This window comes from Liolophura sinensis, chromosome 1 (genome assembly GCF_032854445.1).
Source record: "Liolophura sinensis isolate JHLJ2023 chromosome 1, CUHK_Ljap_v2, whole genome shotgun sequence".
Lineage (NCBI taxonomy): Eukaryota > Metazoa > Mollusca > Polyplacophora > Chitonida > Chitonidae > Liolophura > Liolophura sinensis.
Genome location: NC_088295.1, coordinates 3,571,837 through 3,591,013, shown reverse-complemented (window position 1 = coordinate 3,591,013; position 19,177 = coordinate 3,571,837). Strand labels below are relative to the sequence as shown.

General features: G+C 41.4%; 2 protein-coding genes across 2 annotated transcripts in view; both read right to left on the bottom strand.

Moving 5' to 3' along the window:
- The window catches only part of LOC135480856 (uncharacterized), a 48,352-nt gene extending 45,081 nt beyond the window's left edge, over window positions 1–3,271 (bottom strand). The window contains exons 1-10 of the mRNA XM_064760787.1: window positions 3,138–3,271; window positions 2,782–2,910; window positions 2,473–2,655; window positions 2,254–2,385; window positions 1,943–2,137; window positions 1,690–1,818; window positions 1,390–1,575; window positions 652–792; window positions 347–532; window positions 10–141 (exon numbers count right to left, since the gene is read on the bottom strand). Of these exons, the coding sequence (XP_064616857.1) occupies window positions 10–141; window positions 347–532; window positions 652–792; window positions 1,390–1,575; window positions 1,690–1,818; window positions 1,943–2,137; window positions 2,254–2,385; window positions 2,473–2,655; window positions 2,782–2,883 (1,386 nt within the window). The 5' untranslated portion in view covers window positions 2,884–2,910; window positions 3,138–3,271. The remainder of the gene's footprint in view (window positions 1–9; window positions 142–346; window positions 533–651; window positions 793–1,389; window positions 1,576–1,689; window positions 1,819–1,942; window positions 2,138–2,253; window positions 2,386–2,472; window positions 2,656–2,781; window positions 2,911–3,137) is intronic.
- LOC135461776 (cadherin-99C-like) lies at window positions 3,087–13,192 on the bottom strand. The gene is made up of 25 exons (XM_064739005.1): window positions 13,072–13,192; window positions 10,991–11,093; window positions 10,716–10,793; window positions 10,043–10,242; window positions 9,792–9,869; window positions 9,378–9,467; window positions 9,117–9,224; window positions 8,745–8,870; window positions 8,396–8,563; window positions 8,124–8,244; window positions 7,802–7,938; window positions 7,363–7,566; window positions 7,099–7,233; window positions 6,785–6,952; window positions 6,444–6,649; window positions 6,162–6,291; window positions 5,868–5,947; window positions 5,668–5,761; window positions 5,242–5,367; window positions 5,060–5,127; window positions 4,685–4,927; window positions 4,406–4,532; window positions 4,026–4,196; window positions 3,482–3,628; window positions 3,087–3,323 (listed from the first exon to the last, which is right to left on the bottom strand). Exons 2-25 carry the CDS (start codon window positions 11,061–11,063, stop codon window positions 3,087–3,089), a joined length of 3,315 nt encoding a protein of 1,104 aa, XP_064595075.1. The 5' UTR covers window positions 11,064–11,093; window positions 13,072–13,192.
- Window positions 13,193–19,177: the final 5,985 nt, after the last annotated feature.

Below are 19,177 nucleotides of genomic sequence, written 5' to 3'. Positions count from 1 at the left end.
CATAGGCACCTTGTAATTCGTCAATATATCTGTCTGAATGGAGGCACCCAGTGTAATTTCTCCCGAAGTAGGGTCAACGCTGAAGAAGTTCGGAGCCGTGTCATCTCCCAGAATCCTGTACTTCACGATGCCATACCGAGTCTGGGTTAAAAGAAATGGTTTATGTATGAAATGGAAACTAAAAAGCTCAGAGCATGTGGGGTGGAAATTTAAAAAAAAGCACACACACATTTAAAAAGAATCTTTAATCCTTTAACTCACTTTGGATATTATTGTATATGTGAACAAATGAACTCTGATAACAATTTTTCAAAAAGTGTGTGTAAGGTGTGTGGCCAGCACTAACCTGGGGGTCACTGTCCGAGGCAGATACGGTTAAAACAGAGGTGCCGACGGCCTCATCATAGGGAATCTCCTGGGTGTAGGGTCTGACAAAGGCTGGAGCATGCAGGTTTCTCAACGCCTCAATGTTGACGGGCGCCTCGCTGCTGGTCAAGCGCGGGCTGCCCAAGTCATATGCACGCACACGGAACTGCAAAAAGAAAACAGAAAATTTCCCAGTCCAGTAGTTTGGGGTGGTCTAGAAGTAAGTTAAACCATACCATGCCTAGAAAAATTTGGAAAAGAGGACAAAGGAAATCATAGACATACCTGATATACGTTTGTGCCGTTAGGATCATCAAACAGGTAACGGATAAGGGAGAGCTCACCCGTCACACTGTTTATCCTGAAGTATTCCTCAGCTGGGGGTACAAAACTCACTATCTCAAAATGAGCAACATTATTTGGGGGCTGAAAAGTAAAAATTAACAAAGGGATGATACAGCAAGAAATAGAAAGATCATTTTGAATCGTTCATACAAATCATTTAAAAGGAAACGTAAGAAAATAAAGCGAACAGCATAGTTAAGAAATTTTTGGAGGCATATTTTATATTTACTAAGCCCCTTTTTGCATATTTTCCGTCAGTTGTCAGAAATATGTGGAAATTTATTTATTTGATTGGTGTTTTACGCCGTACTCAAGAATATTTCACTTATACGACGGCGACCAGCATTATGGTGGTTGGAAATCGGGCAGATCCCGGGGGGAAACCCACGACCATCCGCAGGTTGCTGAGGGCCTTCCCACGTACGGCCGGAGAGGAAGCCAGCATGAGCTGAACTCACAGCGACCGCATTGGTGAGAGACTCCTGGGTCATTGCGCTGCGCTAGCCCGCTAACCAACTGAGCCACGGAGGCCCCAGAAATATGTGGAAATGAGGTGATCGATGAACATTATATATATATGAATATATCGTATGTCCACACCGTATGTTGCAAATCAGGAAATAAAAACCAGTACAATTATTGCAGATTTCTCAGTCAGCACGTTACACCAGGTAGTACCTGGGCATCTGTGTCTGTTGCAGATATGGTCAAGAAAACATTTCCCACTGGAAAGGTCTCCATCAGCTGGAAGCTATAGCTGTTCTGATTGAGTTGAGGAGCTTGGAAGTTCCTGCGCACGTTGATCTTCACCACGGCTTCTGCGCTGCGAGGTGGAGATCCATTGTCATTGGCACGAATACGCAGCTACAACAATTAAAACAAAGGAAAATACATATTTGAATGTAATCCAATCATGGTTTTGGAAATTTAAGAAAGATTTCATGCAGTATTAGGGAAAAAAGGAAAAAAATAACCTACAAAATATTCGTCTGTGGGTTCGAGTCTCAAATCAGCCTTTGTTGTGACTTGACCATTGGCATCGACGGCAAAGAAATTACCAGCTGTATCATCCCCAATCACCTCATAGCTTACTTGGTTGAACTGAGGCTGGAAAAAAAAAAACATAACATATATGGAAGGCATAATCCATGGATAAAACATTCCGGTGACGACAATTTACCCCCCCCCCCCCCCCCCAACAAAAAAACTTTGGTCAGTGAAGCCCACTTACATCTTGATCGGTGTCCACAGCAGATACTTTGATTACAGAAAACCCCGTGGCCACGTTCTCGTCGATGGTTGCCTCGTACGTCTGGTTGAAAAACAGCGGGGATGCAGAATTACGGGAGATGTTCACCAAGACACTAGCTTGGCTGTTGGCAATTCGTGGGGCTGGAAGACCCGCATCTCTTAAACCTATCGTCATCTGCAAAAAAAAAAAAAAGGAAATAAGCACAAATTGCAGCAAATTAAATTCATAGCATTGGAAGAAACAAAAAATTTCTACAACAAAATGATTGGTTTGTGCTTGTTGTTACTGACCTGGAAGAAGGTTATGGTGCGGTCCAAAGTAGGTGATTTCTTCAGCATGACTTCTCCCTGGTTGTTGATGGTGAAGTACTCTTGAGAACGACTGTCTGATGTAATGCTGAACACCACCGTATTGTGAGGAGCCTATGTAAGAGGGGACACAGGTTAGCCAAATGATCAGAAAAAGGAAGCAATTTTCAACTAGTCGCATCATATTGTGAAACTACTTACAGTTAAATCCTGGTCCCTGGCCGACACTTGAACAACAGGTGTTGCCAGTGGGAAGTTTTCCACTATAGTAACACTGTACTGGCCACTGCCCACGAACACTGGGGAGTTCAGATTTCTCTCTACGGTTATTGTCACAGAAGCAGTGTCCGATAGGCCTCCCTTGTCAGTAACCACAACCTCCATCTGAAGCGAGAAAGCCAGATGAAGGAATAAATTCCTAAACTTTAAAACTTCAGCACTGTTGCTGAGAAAACCTTTGGGGGAAAGATGCAGATCAAAAGCCATAACAAATAGGGGAAAGTCACTTACAGTATAGACCAGAGCGGAATCAGCCACTAAGTCCTTCTTCAACGTGATCTGGCCAGCCTGGCTAACATCAAAGTACTCTGGTCCATTTCCCACACGGTTCATGGAGAAATCGTAATCGCCATATGGTGTCTAAAATACAACAAATTAACAGCTGATCCGAGAACAATTTCGTTTGCGATCACGATCATATGTTCAACTTCATGTTATGCACCAGCTTTATTTTTTGCACAACAGGTCAGAAATTTAGCTGCAATAATACATGTATTTAAGAGGAATATGAAGATTGCAGGACGTTCACGTGAAACTCAATAATCAAATCCATTGTGTCTAATGTGGAAGGCATAGGCCAGTCTTACCACAGTATCGTTGTCATAGGCCTTAACAGACAGTACTTCACTTCCTACTGGAAAGGTGTGTTGAATGGTTTTTGAGAAGCTTGATGGCGAGAAAACTGGGGCGTATCGGTTTCTCTGGACCACAAGAGTTACCACCGAGTTGCCCGTTAGTGGCGGGGTACCCAAGTCTTCAGCCTGAATGCTGATCTGTCGGACATAAGAAATACATAAAATTACGCAAGGTGATGTTACAGCATGTTAATCGCTTCAATGTTTTACAACACTCGATTTTGTAGGAATGAAAAAAAAGAATCCAGGTCGAATATTGTTGGTATTAAAATTTGACATTTTGACAGTATGCTCACCTGATACTGGGACGGTCTGTTGGCATCACTAGTCAGTGGAGAGCGGATGACCAGCCGACCAGACTCGGGGCCAATATAGAACAGGTCGCCTCCACTAACTGGGTTGACACTGACAATGCTGTACCGAATCCTGCTGTTGTCCGTGTTCTTTAAAAAAAAAAACAAAAACGGTGCGACAAATTTTATTTGGTGTTTTTACAAGAACTACCTCGCCCACGGAGATCTCGTACACATAAAAGGCAGGGTTTTGGGGTTAAAATCGTACCTTATATGGGTCCTAAATGATGGATCTTTGCAGCACAATACTACATTTAAGCTATTTCCACTGCCCCCAGATCGGAACGAACCTATACATGTCACGCTTTACACACAATGGAACATGTGTGCTAGTATGCCTACCACCTTTCTGCCGATAATGGAGTCATACAATGAAAGAATCCGGTGTTGACAGATGCTTTAACCACTTGTGTATCAAAGTGTGAGCAATTCAGTATATATATATATAATCATATATATATATATATATATTTCCGCAATACATTACCAAGATGAATTGCATGTGGGTGGGTGGGTGGTCGCAGAAGAACGGGAGCTTACCGGTGGGGTCACCATCTGTGGCTGTCACCTGAACAAGTTCATTACCAACGGGTGCCGACTCCAGACGAATTATCCCACCAGGTATGGAACCAATCACAGGTGGAAAAGTCGTTTGGTCCTGAAAGTGTACAACTCCTTAATAGTTTAAACAGAACAAAAGAATTAAGGTCGAGCAAAGAGAAAAATAAATACCTTATTTAAAACAAAGGACTAACTGCGTTTAACGTGTAGCTTGTAACCTACCTGTACTCTGACGGAGACGTGGCTGTAGCTGCGGCTATGTTAGAATTCTCCCCATCTACAGTGGTCCACCTGGAAAACGTATACATTAATGGTCTCGTAGTCAAGTGCTTGCGCTGTACGAATTGTCCCATCAGACTGAAGACTGAAGAAACGATGATCTCCAGTCAAGAACTTGTACTCCCACACTTTTCTGGGTGTCCTGATCAACAGCCTGGAAGGAGGAGATGAGAAAAAAATAAATTTAGAGGAGTTTTCAAACCCAGCCTGTCAAATATGCAAAAGGAAAAAACTAGCAATAATGTACGATTTAAAGATAAAAAAACATAGCTAACACACATCAACCAGCTGAATGGGTTTACTTACAGACCACCATAGTAACAAAAAAGATTTGCTTGGTTCTCCGGCACAACCGCCTGGTAGACAACGGGCACAAATCTAGGAACATAGTCTGCCACATCCACAACACTGATCGTCACGGAGACGGTTGAAGAGCGCACGTCTGAGGCCAAGTCACTGGCGACCACCGTCAGGATGTGTGTACGCTCGGTCTCATAGTCCAGACCAACACGGTGTAAAATATTGCCAGTGTCGGATTCGATGCGAAACCTGCCAAAAAGAAAGGGAGAACAAATTTAACAGGTCATCACAAGTAGTTCCTATCACTATAAATGATGAGAGCAAGACAACTGTATTTCATGAAAACAAGAAACGAGAAAAACAAAAAGAATAAATACTTACTTTGATGATGCCAGGGGCGGGTAGGTTATGGCTGAACGATCGGTGTTCTGCTGATCAGCATCAGTCGCCTAAAAACGAAGGGAAATAATTAACCAAGAAGCATCTGTCATCTAAATATGTGTAGCCAATATCTACATGTATTAAACTGGAAGGGAAAGTAACAGGCAGAAGTAATGGCTTACTGTAACTGTTCCCACGAGAACATCGGCCAGTCCTTCCTGTACAGAGAACCTGTATGTTGATGGGCTAAACCTGGGGCTGTTGTCGTTAATGTCGGTCACAAATATGCTCACAGTAGTCGATGCAGACTGCAGAAGAGAAGAGAAAGAACAAATGAATGCTTCAAGACCATCTTTATAATGCTGTATTCACGAGAACTTGAAACAAAAGATGCAAATTGGAAAAATGAAAAAAAGTGCTAAAAGTGGACCCGTTTCACAAAACTGTCGAACATCCTGAAGGAAAATTGACAAATATGGTAGACAGACTTACCCCTTGTGGTGTCGAACATCCTGAACAAGGAGAATGGACACATATGGTAGACTTACCCCTTGTGGTGTCTAACATCCTGAACACTGAGAATGGACAAATATGGTAGACAGACTTACCCCTTGTGGTGAGGCATTATCCCGGACAAGCACGACAAGAGAGTAGGATGCAATCGTTTCACGGTCCAAAGTATCGATGTTGGTTATTTCTCCACTGAAGGAAAAAGCAGAGTACTTTGACACCTGTACACATGACTGATGAACATATTTAATCATCAGAAATAAAGTTTGCCAAATGAAGAAAAGTTTTGATATCTTACCTAGCGCTAATGGCAAAGTCTCCCGCCAAATTGCCACTGCTTATAAGATAGCTGAGAGAGTTTCCATCTTCATCAGTGGCCTGGGGGGAAAAGTGCAGCATGTACTTTCACGGAAAGCAAATGATAATGTTGGAACTTCAAAAAGTGCACTAATAATAATAATACTAATAATACTAATACTAATGATTTCAATATGTGCCCCAACTGAATTCTTAAATGTAGTTTATTTAAATATAATCGGCAAAACTACAATTATTACATTTAAAGTACAAAAACTGATATGTTAGCACCCACCGGAATACTGAATATCCGAGAGTCAACAGGGACACCTTCGCTGACAAAGACATCATACCGACTGGCACCTATCTGAGGAGGAGTGTTTCCATCAGCAACCACATCAACCACAAGCACAGTCTCTCCACTCCTAACATAAAAACAATACAAATACCTGTTACCTATAACGCAAATCAGGAGTTGAAATCGTTGGTATTTCAGCACGTTCAACAAATCTTTGACCATATGCAACTTTCAGTTTTTTTGTTTTTTGCTTTTCGGAAAAATATGAAGAGAACTTACAGCTTTCCAACAGTAGCCTTGTCTGTAGCTCTAATGGTAAGTGCATACTGTTCACCCCTAGTGACCGAGCCAATGACGTTGACTGTAGCTCCATTATTGTTGGGGATATCACTGATGGCGAATTTCCCTGCTCCACCATTAGTGACAGAGGTGATGGAATAGGTGATCTGACCATTAAGCCCCGAGTCCGAGTCTGTAGCCAGAACCTGCACATGTAACAAACAGTGGTCAGATCTAATTTCATCAACGGGGTCTTGTCTTTAAACTGCATTTCTCACTTCTGGTCAAAAAAAATAAAAATAAATCATAGGAATTATATTGTACGTTAGAAGAAAACTCACTGTCGTGACTTGACGGCTTCCAGCAGTGCTGTAGTCCCGGGCCGGAATGCTACTACTGTAGCCTCCCTGTGGAAAGACTGGCGCATAATCGTTCATATCTAGCACATTAATGGTGAGAGTCACTGAAGAGCTAAGCCGATCAGTCGTGTCCGTCTCGCGCACCATAACCTGAAAAAAAAGAACCAAAATTCGTTTTAGAACAATATTCTTACTTTTTTCCTATTTTAGCATGAATAACTTGCACAAGGTAGGTAGTTCAATCTGTAATAAGCCAGCCTTGTAGAACTATAAGTGGGTAAGACAAATGCGCTCACCACAGGTGTGTACTGCCGGGTGGTTTCATAATCCAGAACACTGCTGGCCACGCTTACAAATCCATCGGATGACACGGCGAATGGGGAGGGACCGACAATTGAGAGGTCATATGTGCCCGGAGAATCTCCCGCAGTCTGAAAAACGAAAATCAATAAAAGCACAAGTGAATCAAAACCTGGTCAACACACGCTGGATGTCTTGGTCAATTTCAATTACATGCATGTACTGGTTCAAATTTGGTTGTTCATGGCAAAAAGGCTTACCACATCTTGATCCAGGACAGTCAGTTTGAGCACTTGATCTCTGGCTTGATTAGTGACCATCGTCCCAACTTGGGCATTCTCCTGCACATAGCCCGTAAATGCAATAGTGTTGGTGCTCAGCGTGGGTGCAAAACGGTTGGATGGACTCACAGTAACGCTTATTCTCGTGGTGGCAAAACGGCGGTTTGTCGTCTGTTCTTCTGCCTAAAAATTACACAAATGGGTACAATGTAACTGAGCCCACACACATTACGTATTTTCTAGTATAAAACTGGATATCGGCTTGGTTATATGTGGTTTGGTTATATGTAGTTTGGTTATATGTAGTTTGGTTATATGTAGTTTGGTTATATGTAGTTTGGTTATATGTAGTTTGGTTATATGTCGTTTGGAGGGGCGTTGGGGGGTTGGGAATGGGGCATTCCTGACAGAAACTTACCCTAATAATCAGAAAGAATTCCTTTGTTATCGTTCGGTCAATTGCTTGTTGTTGAATCAGGTTTACTTCATAAAAATCTACACCGCCTACAGAGTCCTTTGTTGGTGTTGACAAGGAAAAGTAGGTGGAAAAGTCCGCTGAAACAAAAATAGAAATCACGTTAAATTGTGCTGGCTTTTCCCCCCTCCCTCCCCATGTACGTAAATATAACGGTTACAATTTGTCACAACAGAGGACTCGTCGTCATATGACTGAAAAATTGTTGAGTACGACGTTAAACCCCAAGCACTCACTCACTCACAACAGAGGACCCCTAACTTACTGCTTTCAAGGGAAAAGGCAATCGCTGCATTCAGGGTATCTTGGTCTCTGGCCCGGATGGCAACTGGTTGATCGGTGACCCTACCAGTTAATGGGTAAGTTTGGACAATTCCACCCGCAGGCTGTAACACGGGAAGATCGGGCGAGTTATTAAAGTGACTACACACAGGCAATTGTACACGCAATACACAGTAATCAGTGCTAAAATACAAATAGGAATAATTAAAAAAAGAGATACTTTTGGTCGATACACCTTACGAATATTTCACTCACCACTGTGTTGGAAATAACGTTGGCTGTGAGCTCTGGTTCTATGCATATAGGATAGAGACCGATGTGGGTGATACAGTCAGTGTAGACAAACATAGGACCCAGATCATCGCCATCCTCTAGGGTGATCACAAGTTGTGTGGTAGCCGACAGAGACGGTGTCCCCGTGTCCTGTAGGGAATGGAATGGAATATTCACTGGATAGTTTTCATAATGAACGATCAGACATCAGATACACCTGGGGAAGACTGAATGGAGGATTATGGTTTAATATCACCTCCGCTTGATTACAGCTGTGGCCAGGAAAGTTTGTGAAGCGACAAGCTGACAAATGCCACATGTACATGCTTACCTTGCCCATTATGGTCAGGTTATACGTATCGGTCTGGTACTGATAGTAGAGTGTCTCAAAGTCCAGAGTAGCACTAACAGTAACAAATCCCTGCCTTGGCAAATCGATGGCAAACTTGTCCGCCCCCTGTAACACACACATACAGATATCCTTCAGAAACTGTCCAAATGCCATTATTAATTTTGGTATAAAAATTTCTTCAATTGATTTCAGGCAAAAACCATGAAAAACCTTTGTAATGGACAATTACAAAGCATCTATAAGAATTGTTTCAAAACTGCTTGATGGTCAAAAAGTAGCTACTTTATTACGTGATGTCTGAGAGAAAAACCTAAATCAAGAATGTATAAACTATTCAAAAAAGGAACTTACTGGTGTTCCAACACTAGAGGTAAAGGTAAAGTCCACTTCTTTGTTTCCTTCGCCATCCTTGTCTGTGGCAGAGATCCTTCTGAACACGGTTGTCCCAATTGGGGTCAGCTGAATAAGGCAGAAACATGCATAGCTTAAAAGAAAACGCCTCATCGGTAATCTCACCGCAAAGCCATACTTAAAAAGAATCAAAATAAAACAAATTTCACGTTTATTTTATCATTCTTTCAACCGCTATCATTTGTTGTTGTAACAACTTACCTCATTAACCGTTCTGGAGTAGGGAGCATCAACAAAAGCAGGCGGATTGTCGTTGATATCTTTAATTGTAATCGTCACAGGTAGGAAGATCTGCAAAAAACACAGGTAAAATATTAGATAAATGCCGAGGATAAAATATTGTTTTTAATTAGGTAACACCGATTTTATTGGTATTTAAGGCTTTCCGATCATGTAAATTTCAACAGGACAAACTGCAGGAATAATCCACATTTTCCCAAAATTTTCAACATTTAAAAAAAATAGATTTATTCTACCGGTGATAATTTATATTGGCGTGGTCTTATACCGCTCGATACTGTCTATTCCAATTTAATTAAGAAAATGTTACAATTATGATATGCAACACCTTTCTGGAAGCTGTGTTCTGAACATGAAAACAAGGAGGCGACTTACAGTGTTTCTGCCAGCTGTGTTGCACTGAATGGTACAGTAATATGCAACCAAGTCGTCTAATGTTGATGCAGTAGCACCCTGAAACAAGCAGAAACAAGTATAAAGTCGGAATGAAACATGCCCATAGGCTAGGAAAGCACATCGTTTAAATATTTAGTCATCTTTCTAAGTATGTAAAATGAAAATATGTTCATAGTTTTGAAGGGGAAAAAAATCTGCAACTAGCACACTCCAAATCCAGATATACTTACATCGCGATCCACGCCTGCCTTAAGCTGGAGGTAGAAAACGTCCGGAGTACTACCAGTAACAATACTGAATTTGTCTAGACAGCCAACCCTTCCGTTCTGGTCTTGCAGAGTCAGCTGTATGTTATCATTTATCCTTCCGCTAATTTCTATTCTCCCTCGATATTTATCCATTGAACCACTCTGTTGGGCTTGGGTTAAAGCTGCAAGATGAACAATGAACCTTTAATTCGAAGCCATAGACTAAGACTTCTCAATTTTACCAATGCAGTCAATTCGATATTGGGCGAAACCAGCGGAGCACAGTAGCTCAAGTTGTAGCATATTGGTGGAAGGCACGGAATTTCATAAATTAAATCAACCCCACATGTGCTTTTTGACTGCTTATTACTGTAGAGTTGAAGGGAAGGGGGTGCTCGGATTTCCAGTACAAGGTTGGAATTGATCAGATACCATCTGTGCCACGAATTTAACCAGACCTAATACACTAGTGAATTCATGGATAGGGTTTAGCACACCAATTTGCGTTTCGTTAGACGACATTTTCTTGGATTTCATTCATTGCATAAATATGATTAAAGTTGTTCAAGACAATATTCTGTGTGTCAGTGCTAACGTGTGTTGAATAGACAAAATCACACTTTGTTCTAATGACTAGATTAAATAGCCATCTTACCCAAAGCACTTGCTTCCTCTACGGACACAAACAACGTTTGAAACTCTGACCCGCCGCTGGAGTTCAGGGGATCACAGGCTGCAATGAAAACAGGGTCAGATTTACAGCATGTACAAGAGACAACTAACAAAAACATGTGTAAAACATCGATAAACACGGCAACTAAACAGTCTCAAGTACTAGAAATAACTGGGCAAAAATTATTAAAATAATTGTTAAGAGATACATGTATTTGATAAACAAAAGAAGATGTAATTACATAGAACAGAACTTACGCTGAATTTGGGCCGAGGTCCATGCCGCCAGCAGCAGGACGGTCCCAACCACAGATAACACTGGCAGAGTCATGTTTAGACTCCGGGTGGGCAACGCAATGCCCTGGAAACAAAAAAATCAGAACATTAAAAATGATTCATGAGTGATGTTCATCAATGCACTAATTTGGTTCCTTGAGGCTCATCTTGTCAATGGCTAGTAAAACTATGGTCATTATACAAAATACAGTCTAGCGTGTTTAGATGTATTACATAATATTTAATAATAGTTCCCGTCAGCATTGACCCTAGTATGGTAAATTGGCTGTTTGAGGTGTGTGGAAAAGGGCACAGGCAAGTTACATGGTATCGAATCTTAAACTGGCAGAGTGGTTGTAAAAGAAAATATAAATAGTTAAGAATACAGGGTAACTTGTGTAGCATTAACATTATCCAAGGCCAACATTTTAATTTTGGGGGTATAACAGTCATTACATATAAATAACTGAACATACCAGACGGCTATCACATCCACCAAAAATTTACTGGAATACTGAGAGCTTAACTTGGACTGGTGTTGACAAATGGGCCCACCTACCTAAGACTTGAGTAACCAGTCAATCTGCTAGTAGATAGACAGGTATATGAACAGCGGGTGTGCGTGGTTGTGGGGGGGGGGGGGGGGGCTTTCAAGGGGCTTTGAATAGAGGCGGCTACACCATGCACCCACCCCATCCCACGAAGCATATTTACCAGATAAGGTAATTATACAGAACCATGCAATGTACATGTGCAGGCCGGCTATTCCATGCCCTGACACTACCCTAAACATCTGGAAATCGTGACTGGATAGTTTTCATAACCATGTTCCACAGGTTTAATTCTTCACTACCTATACCTACCTAGATAGCACACCAGGAACATTAAGCAAGTGAGCTCTGGATCCAGTGCACATAAACCTATTGTATATCACTGTCTTATTGTATATACACGTCAGAAATATACATGTGTACGGGCCTACCTTGTCAGTGACCTACACTCTTGTATACATAGGGTAGTTTTTAAAAGAGATTTCCTGCTAGGTCACGGATATGGACTTATGGAAAGGTTGCTGGCTTTCTCCAAGATTTGATCACTTCCGAAACAAATCAATTGAGAATACATGTAGTGATACATACATGTATCTTTTCACGGACCATCCTTATACACGTAATATTTACTGGCCAACAAAGGTAGAGCCGAGAGAATGGAGTATCGCATGTTTATGCTCCTGGTTGGGCGATCACAAGGTTTCAGGTTATTCCCAGAATGAGAGACCATGCAGGGCAACAAATTCACACTTTTCTCCAGAATTAATCAGCTCAGTCACTTTACAAAGGCCTGATGAAGTAATAGCGATTCCAGTAGCTATTATATTTTAATTAACAATTTGCACAGGGCACGTAGGCCTATAGACTACAGACTACAAACCAGATTTACATGTATACAACAGAAATATCTAAATGTATATATTACAAAAAAAAGGGGGGGTGGAAATATTCTTGGGAATATTTAAATAAAGGATCTGTATGTAATGGTATATGGCCCCGTCAAACAGCTACAGACGAATTTGTCCAAGAAGTATTATTTAGCTCCCTGCGAATTATTACAAATAAGATGTAACCAGCACATTGTACGATACCCTGGTATTTATACAAATGTGGGCAAAGTAAAATCAGAATATGTAGGCCCATAGGCTTATATATGCTGATCAAGCTCAATAACCTACTGTACATACATGTAGACCTACTGGTATCGCCCAAATAAAAGTGATAGGCCTAGCGATACACTGGTGTGTATTATATTGATACATGTGTTGTATCCAGAGACTGGAAATAAAAATAAAGCCGTAAAAAAAAAAGGGGAAACTGAAAACTTATGCCATATAGTGTCGGAATTTTTTGCCTTCTCGGTGAAAAATTAGTAGTTACCGATCTGTAAAAACCGAACACAAATCGGGAAGGCTCGAGTCCTATTCAAGATTCTCCACAGTGTTATTGTCCAAGTCACCAATTTAAACATCATGTTTTACTTACTGAACACTTGTCAACAGATTCCCTTACCTTTTGCTAACACGTAACGTTCTTGGACTTGTGACTTTGTGGTAATATAGTCCAGATGAAGTTCTAGTATATTCCTGACTTAGGCGATGTCATGCCCGTGTGTGCTGAGCAACAACTGAAGTCTACCACACCTTAGGCAACCCGCACTGTCTATACACCTTTTATTCCAAGCCTTAGTAGGCAGTGCCATAATAGATTTTTTCTCATTTAGATATCAATACACGCCTGTCAATCGAGCGATGTGACCAAACCGGTTTTGCAAGGTGTCCGACCCAGGGTGATACCAGTGCGCCGTCAGTCTGTGGGTTGTCCCGCACGGCGGGGGACGCGCCCATTCTCAGCCGCTCGTTCGCACATCATGTACTGGGTAAGGTTTCAGCCTAGTTTATAGCTACTATCAGAGAAGCTTGTACGGCAAAACCATACCACGTCGTCAAAATTTTTTCCTTTCTTCTATCTAAAAGTGAAAAATATATAAAAAAAGAATTGTCCAACTTGAAAATTAAACATTTTTTGCGGCATTTCATTGTTGGTAGTCTGATTTAATTCACTTCACTTTTAGCTATGTGACTAACAAATATAGAGTGTCAATTTTATGACTCGTCTATCGTCCATTAATGTTGTTGGTCTCTAAATGTAACCAACCATCAAATAGTTTTGTGTATCTTATTTATATCCATCTTTGTAAACTGAATCATCTTGTCAATAATGACAAGATAAATCAAATAAAACAACCGATTTGTTAAAAGCCTCAAATCTCTGACAATATAACAACCTCACAAACAGCTCCTGAGCATGACAACGGCATACCGCATGGAATATGGATAAAACCATCCTCTAGGTTGTGTGTACAGGTATCAACAGGCCTATCATACGTACAATACAACATGTAAGTAACCGTGATATTGTATTGGGCGCATGTCCTATAGGGTGACGAATAAATCCCAATCACAGAGTACGTGCCTTCAGCACGAGTTTGTCTTCAATTTTAATTGTATATTAAGCGTATATAGATTCTATCTTATTCACGGAATTTATCGCACTTTTTTATATTTTTGTCCGAAGACGGAATGATTCATGCTTTTGGCTACAAGCCACGGCTTTACGCAAAATAACATTCAAAGCGCTATGACGAATGGGCCTAAGATTTGCTTTCTGTATACCGTTACACAACTCCAAAAGAGCAGAGCCACGCCCCAACCCCCACCATTATACACATTTCTCTGCTATCCGCTTGACTGAATAGCTCTTGTGTGAAGGGGGAGGGTGGCCTTAAACCCGGAACTGGGGGACAGTCTATAGGCGACAATAGTTAGCGCTAAACTGCTATAAAACATGTGGGGTATATAGAGTTCTGAAACTGATGGACGAGATTCTCTGTTTTTAGTTGTTCAACAAGTTAATGCTCAGCAGGCAACCTGCTCAGCGGGATACGGCCTTCCCACCCAGCATGGGTAGGCCTAAAATGGTTGTACACTAAAATGCATATATGTAACTTAGCTGTCGTTAATTTTGGGACCTCAACCGTGCATGCACGGGAAAGGCTTGTATTAGAAATATCACAAATTTATGAGCTAAATGCTCCGAACACAACCCTGTATAAAGTTTCACATGGTGAAATGTTTTGTCAGCATGGCCATACATACATCTGAAGAAAACTCTGGTTTATGTCGTGCTCACATTGTTTAGGGGATTTCCAGGCAATATCTCATCATTCCACAAAGATAACCTTTCCTCCATACGTCCTGCATGTGCATTAATACAAACGTTTACCCCCCAAACAATTATCAAATATTAACATTTTCAACTTAATATTCAAAATTCAATTTTGCATCATGATTTGATCGAGGGTGGGGATAAGTGAACAGCTCTCTTATTCTTTTGTGCAATTTCCGGATTCGGTTGGAGACGTACGGTAATCAGGTCACATTGTGTATAGGTCTGCTATACAAATATATAACCGAGATCTGTGCCGGCTTACTCTCATCTCTTTGGTACTCCTTGTCACTGTATATACAATTATTCACAATTCCCACAAACCCTATGCTTAACAATTATATATGGGCTATTTCGGAAAACCTGTGTACGGTGCGTAAGCCTACAAGTGCGTACGTGTTCAAACTATAGCCTGAATAGTGTACCTAGACATGTTTGTACCAAAATTGGACTACTATGTCGGGAGCTAACATCGCATTACCTCTGCCACATTACACATGTCACGAAATGCGTCATGTCTATAGGCCTACGTATGTATTAAAACTTTATGCGATGGGCATATTAGCCTATGTGTGTACATACATTTAGATGCTAACAGTGCGACTATACTAGAATACTATACTAGAATTTGCCGACAGCAAGCAGCCAGTAAATACCGAAAGTGTATAATCGAGTAAACAGACCGAAATGTATTTAGTTTGTGTTACATGTATTGTGTAATTCTTGAGAAAAATATAGCAGATATTTTGCTTTCTTACTGACGATATATTAAACTTGTGAGCTACGATTGGGAACATTTTTGGGAAGGATGTAATGCTGAGAAGAGTAAACTACCGATCAGGTAAATACGGACTGGGTAAATACATTCAGGCTGTACTTTTAAAAACAAAGTATAAGGGAAGCCGGGATATTCAAGTTTGTGTTCATGCTTCTCGAAAATATGACTGTATAACACTGCATGAATAAATGAATCGGGAACAATGCATGTAGTTATATAGGCTGGTCAGGGTGTGTCTTTAGACTCGTCAAAACATTCACACAAATATGTAACGTGCATGTAATTTGCGCGACATGCACGTGCTTCTGTATAAATGTGTTGCATTTCAAACTTTGCGATCACATTTTAAAACTATTTTCTGACATTTCACTGGTTAAATGACGACTAAAAATGGACATTTCGTTTCGATCGAATTAGAATCTATCAACGATACGGAGTATTGATTCATGCGGCTCGTACACATGTATACTGGTATATCGCTTACCGTTTGGAAGAGAATAAACATTCATGAAGATTGTTGTAATTATTGTCGGCTATATAGTTCCAATGGGTCAAACAACTCAGCAGGGCCATACAGATTGAGTCTTGGATCGGTGTTATTATTTGGATGAGTGAAATATACACGTAGATATACCTGTAACGTCATGTGTGTGCAGTTTGGAAGTGTGGACAGCGGCGTATGTTTTCTGTTGCTGTTCAAACATGTAAATGAATGACCTGCTCAGGTATACACGCACCCACGGTAGTGGAGCTAACAAACTCATGCACATCATAAAGCTGAAGATGCTACCTAAACCGCCAGTAACACGTTCCCACCCACCCACTCCTGCCCAGAGGGGAAATTCCTCAAGAGATCAACATGCATGCATGGTCTAGTGAACAGGTCAGTCAACCGAATCTGCGAGTTCAGGGTCAGGGGCCTGTTTTAGTGGAGAGTGGGCGTCCGAGGGAAGGGTGGGAAGGAGAACCGTTACTCTAACCTGGATTTCTGAGGCGTGGCCAAAATTTGTATGTGTGCCTACAGACCAGGCTAAGAGCAAATAATGTAACCGACATTTCCTTCTGTAATGAACCCATACCCTAGTGGGACGTGCTGGAGGCCACGGCATTAGTCATTACCTGACGTTGGAATATGGATGAAGTTGTGTGCGGAGACATGGCTTATCTACCATTACATGGTAGATGTTCGAGGCCAAAAATTAAACCTGTGTTTAACATTTTGAACTGTTTAAGTTAAACAAGCAGTTTATATTACACAAACATATTAAATCGCTGCATTTAACATTCTTGTGCTCGGCGTAAAACATGAATCCAATGAATAAACTCGGTCCCCACACCCCCCACCATAAGTGAATTATTCTTGAGTACGGCGTAAAATACAAATCAAATTACTTCATGAATAAAGTCATGGATGCATGTTGTTGATATGAAATAAGATTAAATGAATTCCGTACACAAATTTGAGCATACATGTAGCAAATGGAATTTCCATTTTAGTCTGGCATGAGTGCTGGATTTCAAAGATGCATATCTGAGTAAACACTCGGGTGTGATTCACAGCTGTGGGAATTCTCCAACGGTGTTTACACTGCACTGGTCTGCCTTGTGTCATTATAATGTGTATGGTGTCTTTCGCATGGTGTTCGAGTGAGGCGGCACTATCAACCTGTTGACATTCGGATCGACCTGCTACAAGGAGACACCGAGATGATATGGCCGTAATAATGCTGAAAACGACGATAAACCATAGTGAAACAAACAAATCACACGTCTACTCCAACTGGCAATGATGGCGTAAAACATTTTAAACACAGTTTGGCTATACAGAGCGTTAAACAAAAGAAGTACTTGATGTAGATATCAGAGATAATGACTGTCGTCAACTTGGGACCGTGATCGTGATACATTCAGCGGTCTGATACAACAGTTTACTACAGTAATTATACAGTAATACAGTAATAATATCTTCAACCTGGACCTCGACTTTAGAGTCTGCCATGTTATGTAGGTTGATATACGGGATTTTCATGGCCCAAATAGAATTTTAAATGAAACCGACCGTCATCGTATAAGTGATCAAATGTTGAGCATGGCTTTGAACAAGAAATACAATAATAACAATGATGAGAATACAGAACTAGACCGGTTCCGGTAAGGCGCACTAGGTGTAGGGAGTAGAGGGTGGCTATACTCCCGGGACAAATATTTACCGTGCGTTGGACAACGGAAGGTTAGAAGTTAGCGAAGAGCAGGGACACTTATTCAGAGCACAAAATCTACGTGTCCAGGGTTAACCGGTTGTTTTGACGGCTGAGAAGTGGGGATTAAAACTGTTCATTCATGGTCACGAGATTGCAGTGACAAGAACCGTCGATTGCGGTGTCCAATACATATTTGTTTATTTATTTGACTGGTGTTTTACGCCGTACTCAAAAATATTTCACTTATACGACAGCGGCCAGCATTATGGTGGGAAGAATTCGGGCAGAAGCCGGCGGAAACCCACGACCATCCACAGGTTGCTGGAAGACCTTCCCACTTACGGTCCAATATATATGTATACATACTATATGTATAATACCTGTGCATACACTATTCCCAACATGCTGGATTCTCCCCAGTCGTATGGGGGAAGGTCTATCAGCAACTTGCGGATGGTTGTGTGTTTTACTCCCACCATAATGCTGGCCGCTATCATATAAGTGAAATCTTGAGTTCGGCGTAAAACATTAATCGGATAAATAAATATTTGAAACAAGTGTGGAATATTATATATACACGAGTCATGGGCAACAAACTGACAAATTTGAATGTAAGTTCGAAACACACCCGAGACGAAATTCACTTGGATGTCCTGCAAATGTCTGAATGGTAATCGTGTGTTTTGGAGATTATCTTGACTCGTCGTGACGAGAAATATCAACACGAACTGCATTAGCCCCTATACTTCTTGGAATAGTATGTATGTAGGCCCATGTCCATTATATAGTATCGTAGAGCGTCTGCTTCGTGAGCGGTAGATCCAGGGTCAATCCTGGGTCGAGTCACACCTAAAGCCTTAAAAGAGGAATTTGTAACTTTCTCGCTTGGCGTTCAGCATAAAGGGGATAGTGCAACGACTGGTTGACCGGTATCAGTATAATGGCTCGGGTGAAGCGGCTTACTTGCCTTCTAGGAGCACTAGATAAATCCGTCCTGCAGCAAAGAGGCACATAACGTGCACCCTAAGGATTCCTTCGCCGTCATATGACTGAAAAATTGTTAAGTGCGACGTTAAACCCCAAGCACTCACTCACTATATAGTATCATAATTACGTCAGATTGTTGTATGGGAATTGAGGTGACAATGAGTAGAACCCACGACAAAGGCGTCCACTGTGACCGGTGTCAGTGTAAGGAGGCTTCGTACACAAGGAGCTGTGATGACTGTGCTCCGACACGGAATGGCTGTGACTGGAACCCACGACAAAGGTGTCCACTGTGACCGGTGTCAGTGTAAGGAGGCTTCGTACACAAGGAGCTGTGATGACTGTGCTCCGACACGGAATGGCTGTGACTGGAACCCACGACAAAGGTGTCCACTGTGACCGGTGTCAGTGTAAGGAGGCTTCG

Coding starts and splice junctions, on each gene's coding strand:
- LOC135461776 (XM_064739005.1), bottom strand. CDS start 11,063: ATGACTCTGCCAGTGTTATCTGTGGTTGGGACCGTCCTGCTGCTGGCG. Junction 8,245..8,395: donor ACGTTATTTCCAACACAGTG/GTGAGTGAAATA, acceptor CCCGTGTTACAG/CCTGCGGGTGGAATTGTCCA. Junction 4,197..4,405: donor TTGACTACGAGACCATTAAT/GTATACGTTTTC, acceptor GTACACTTTCAG/GACCAAACGACTTTTCCACC.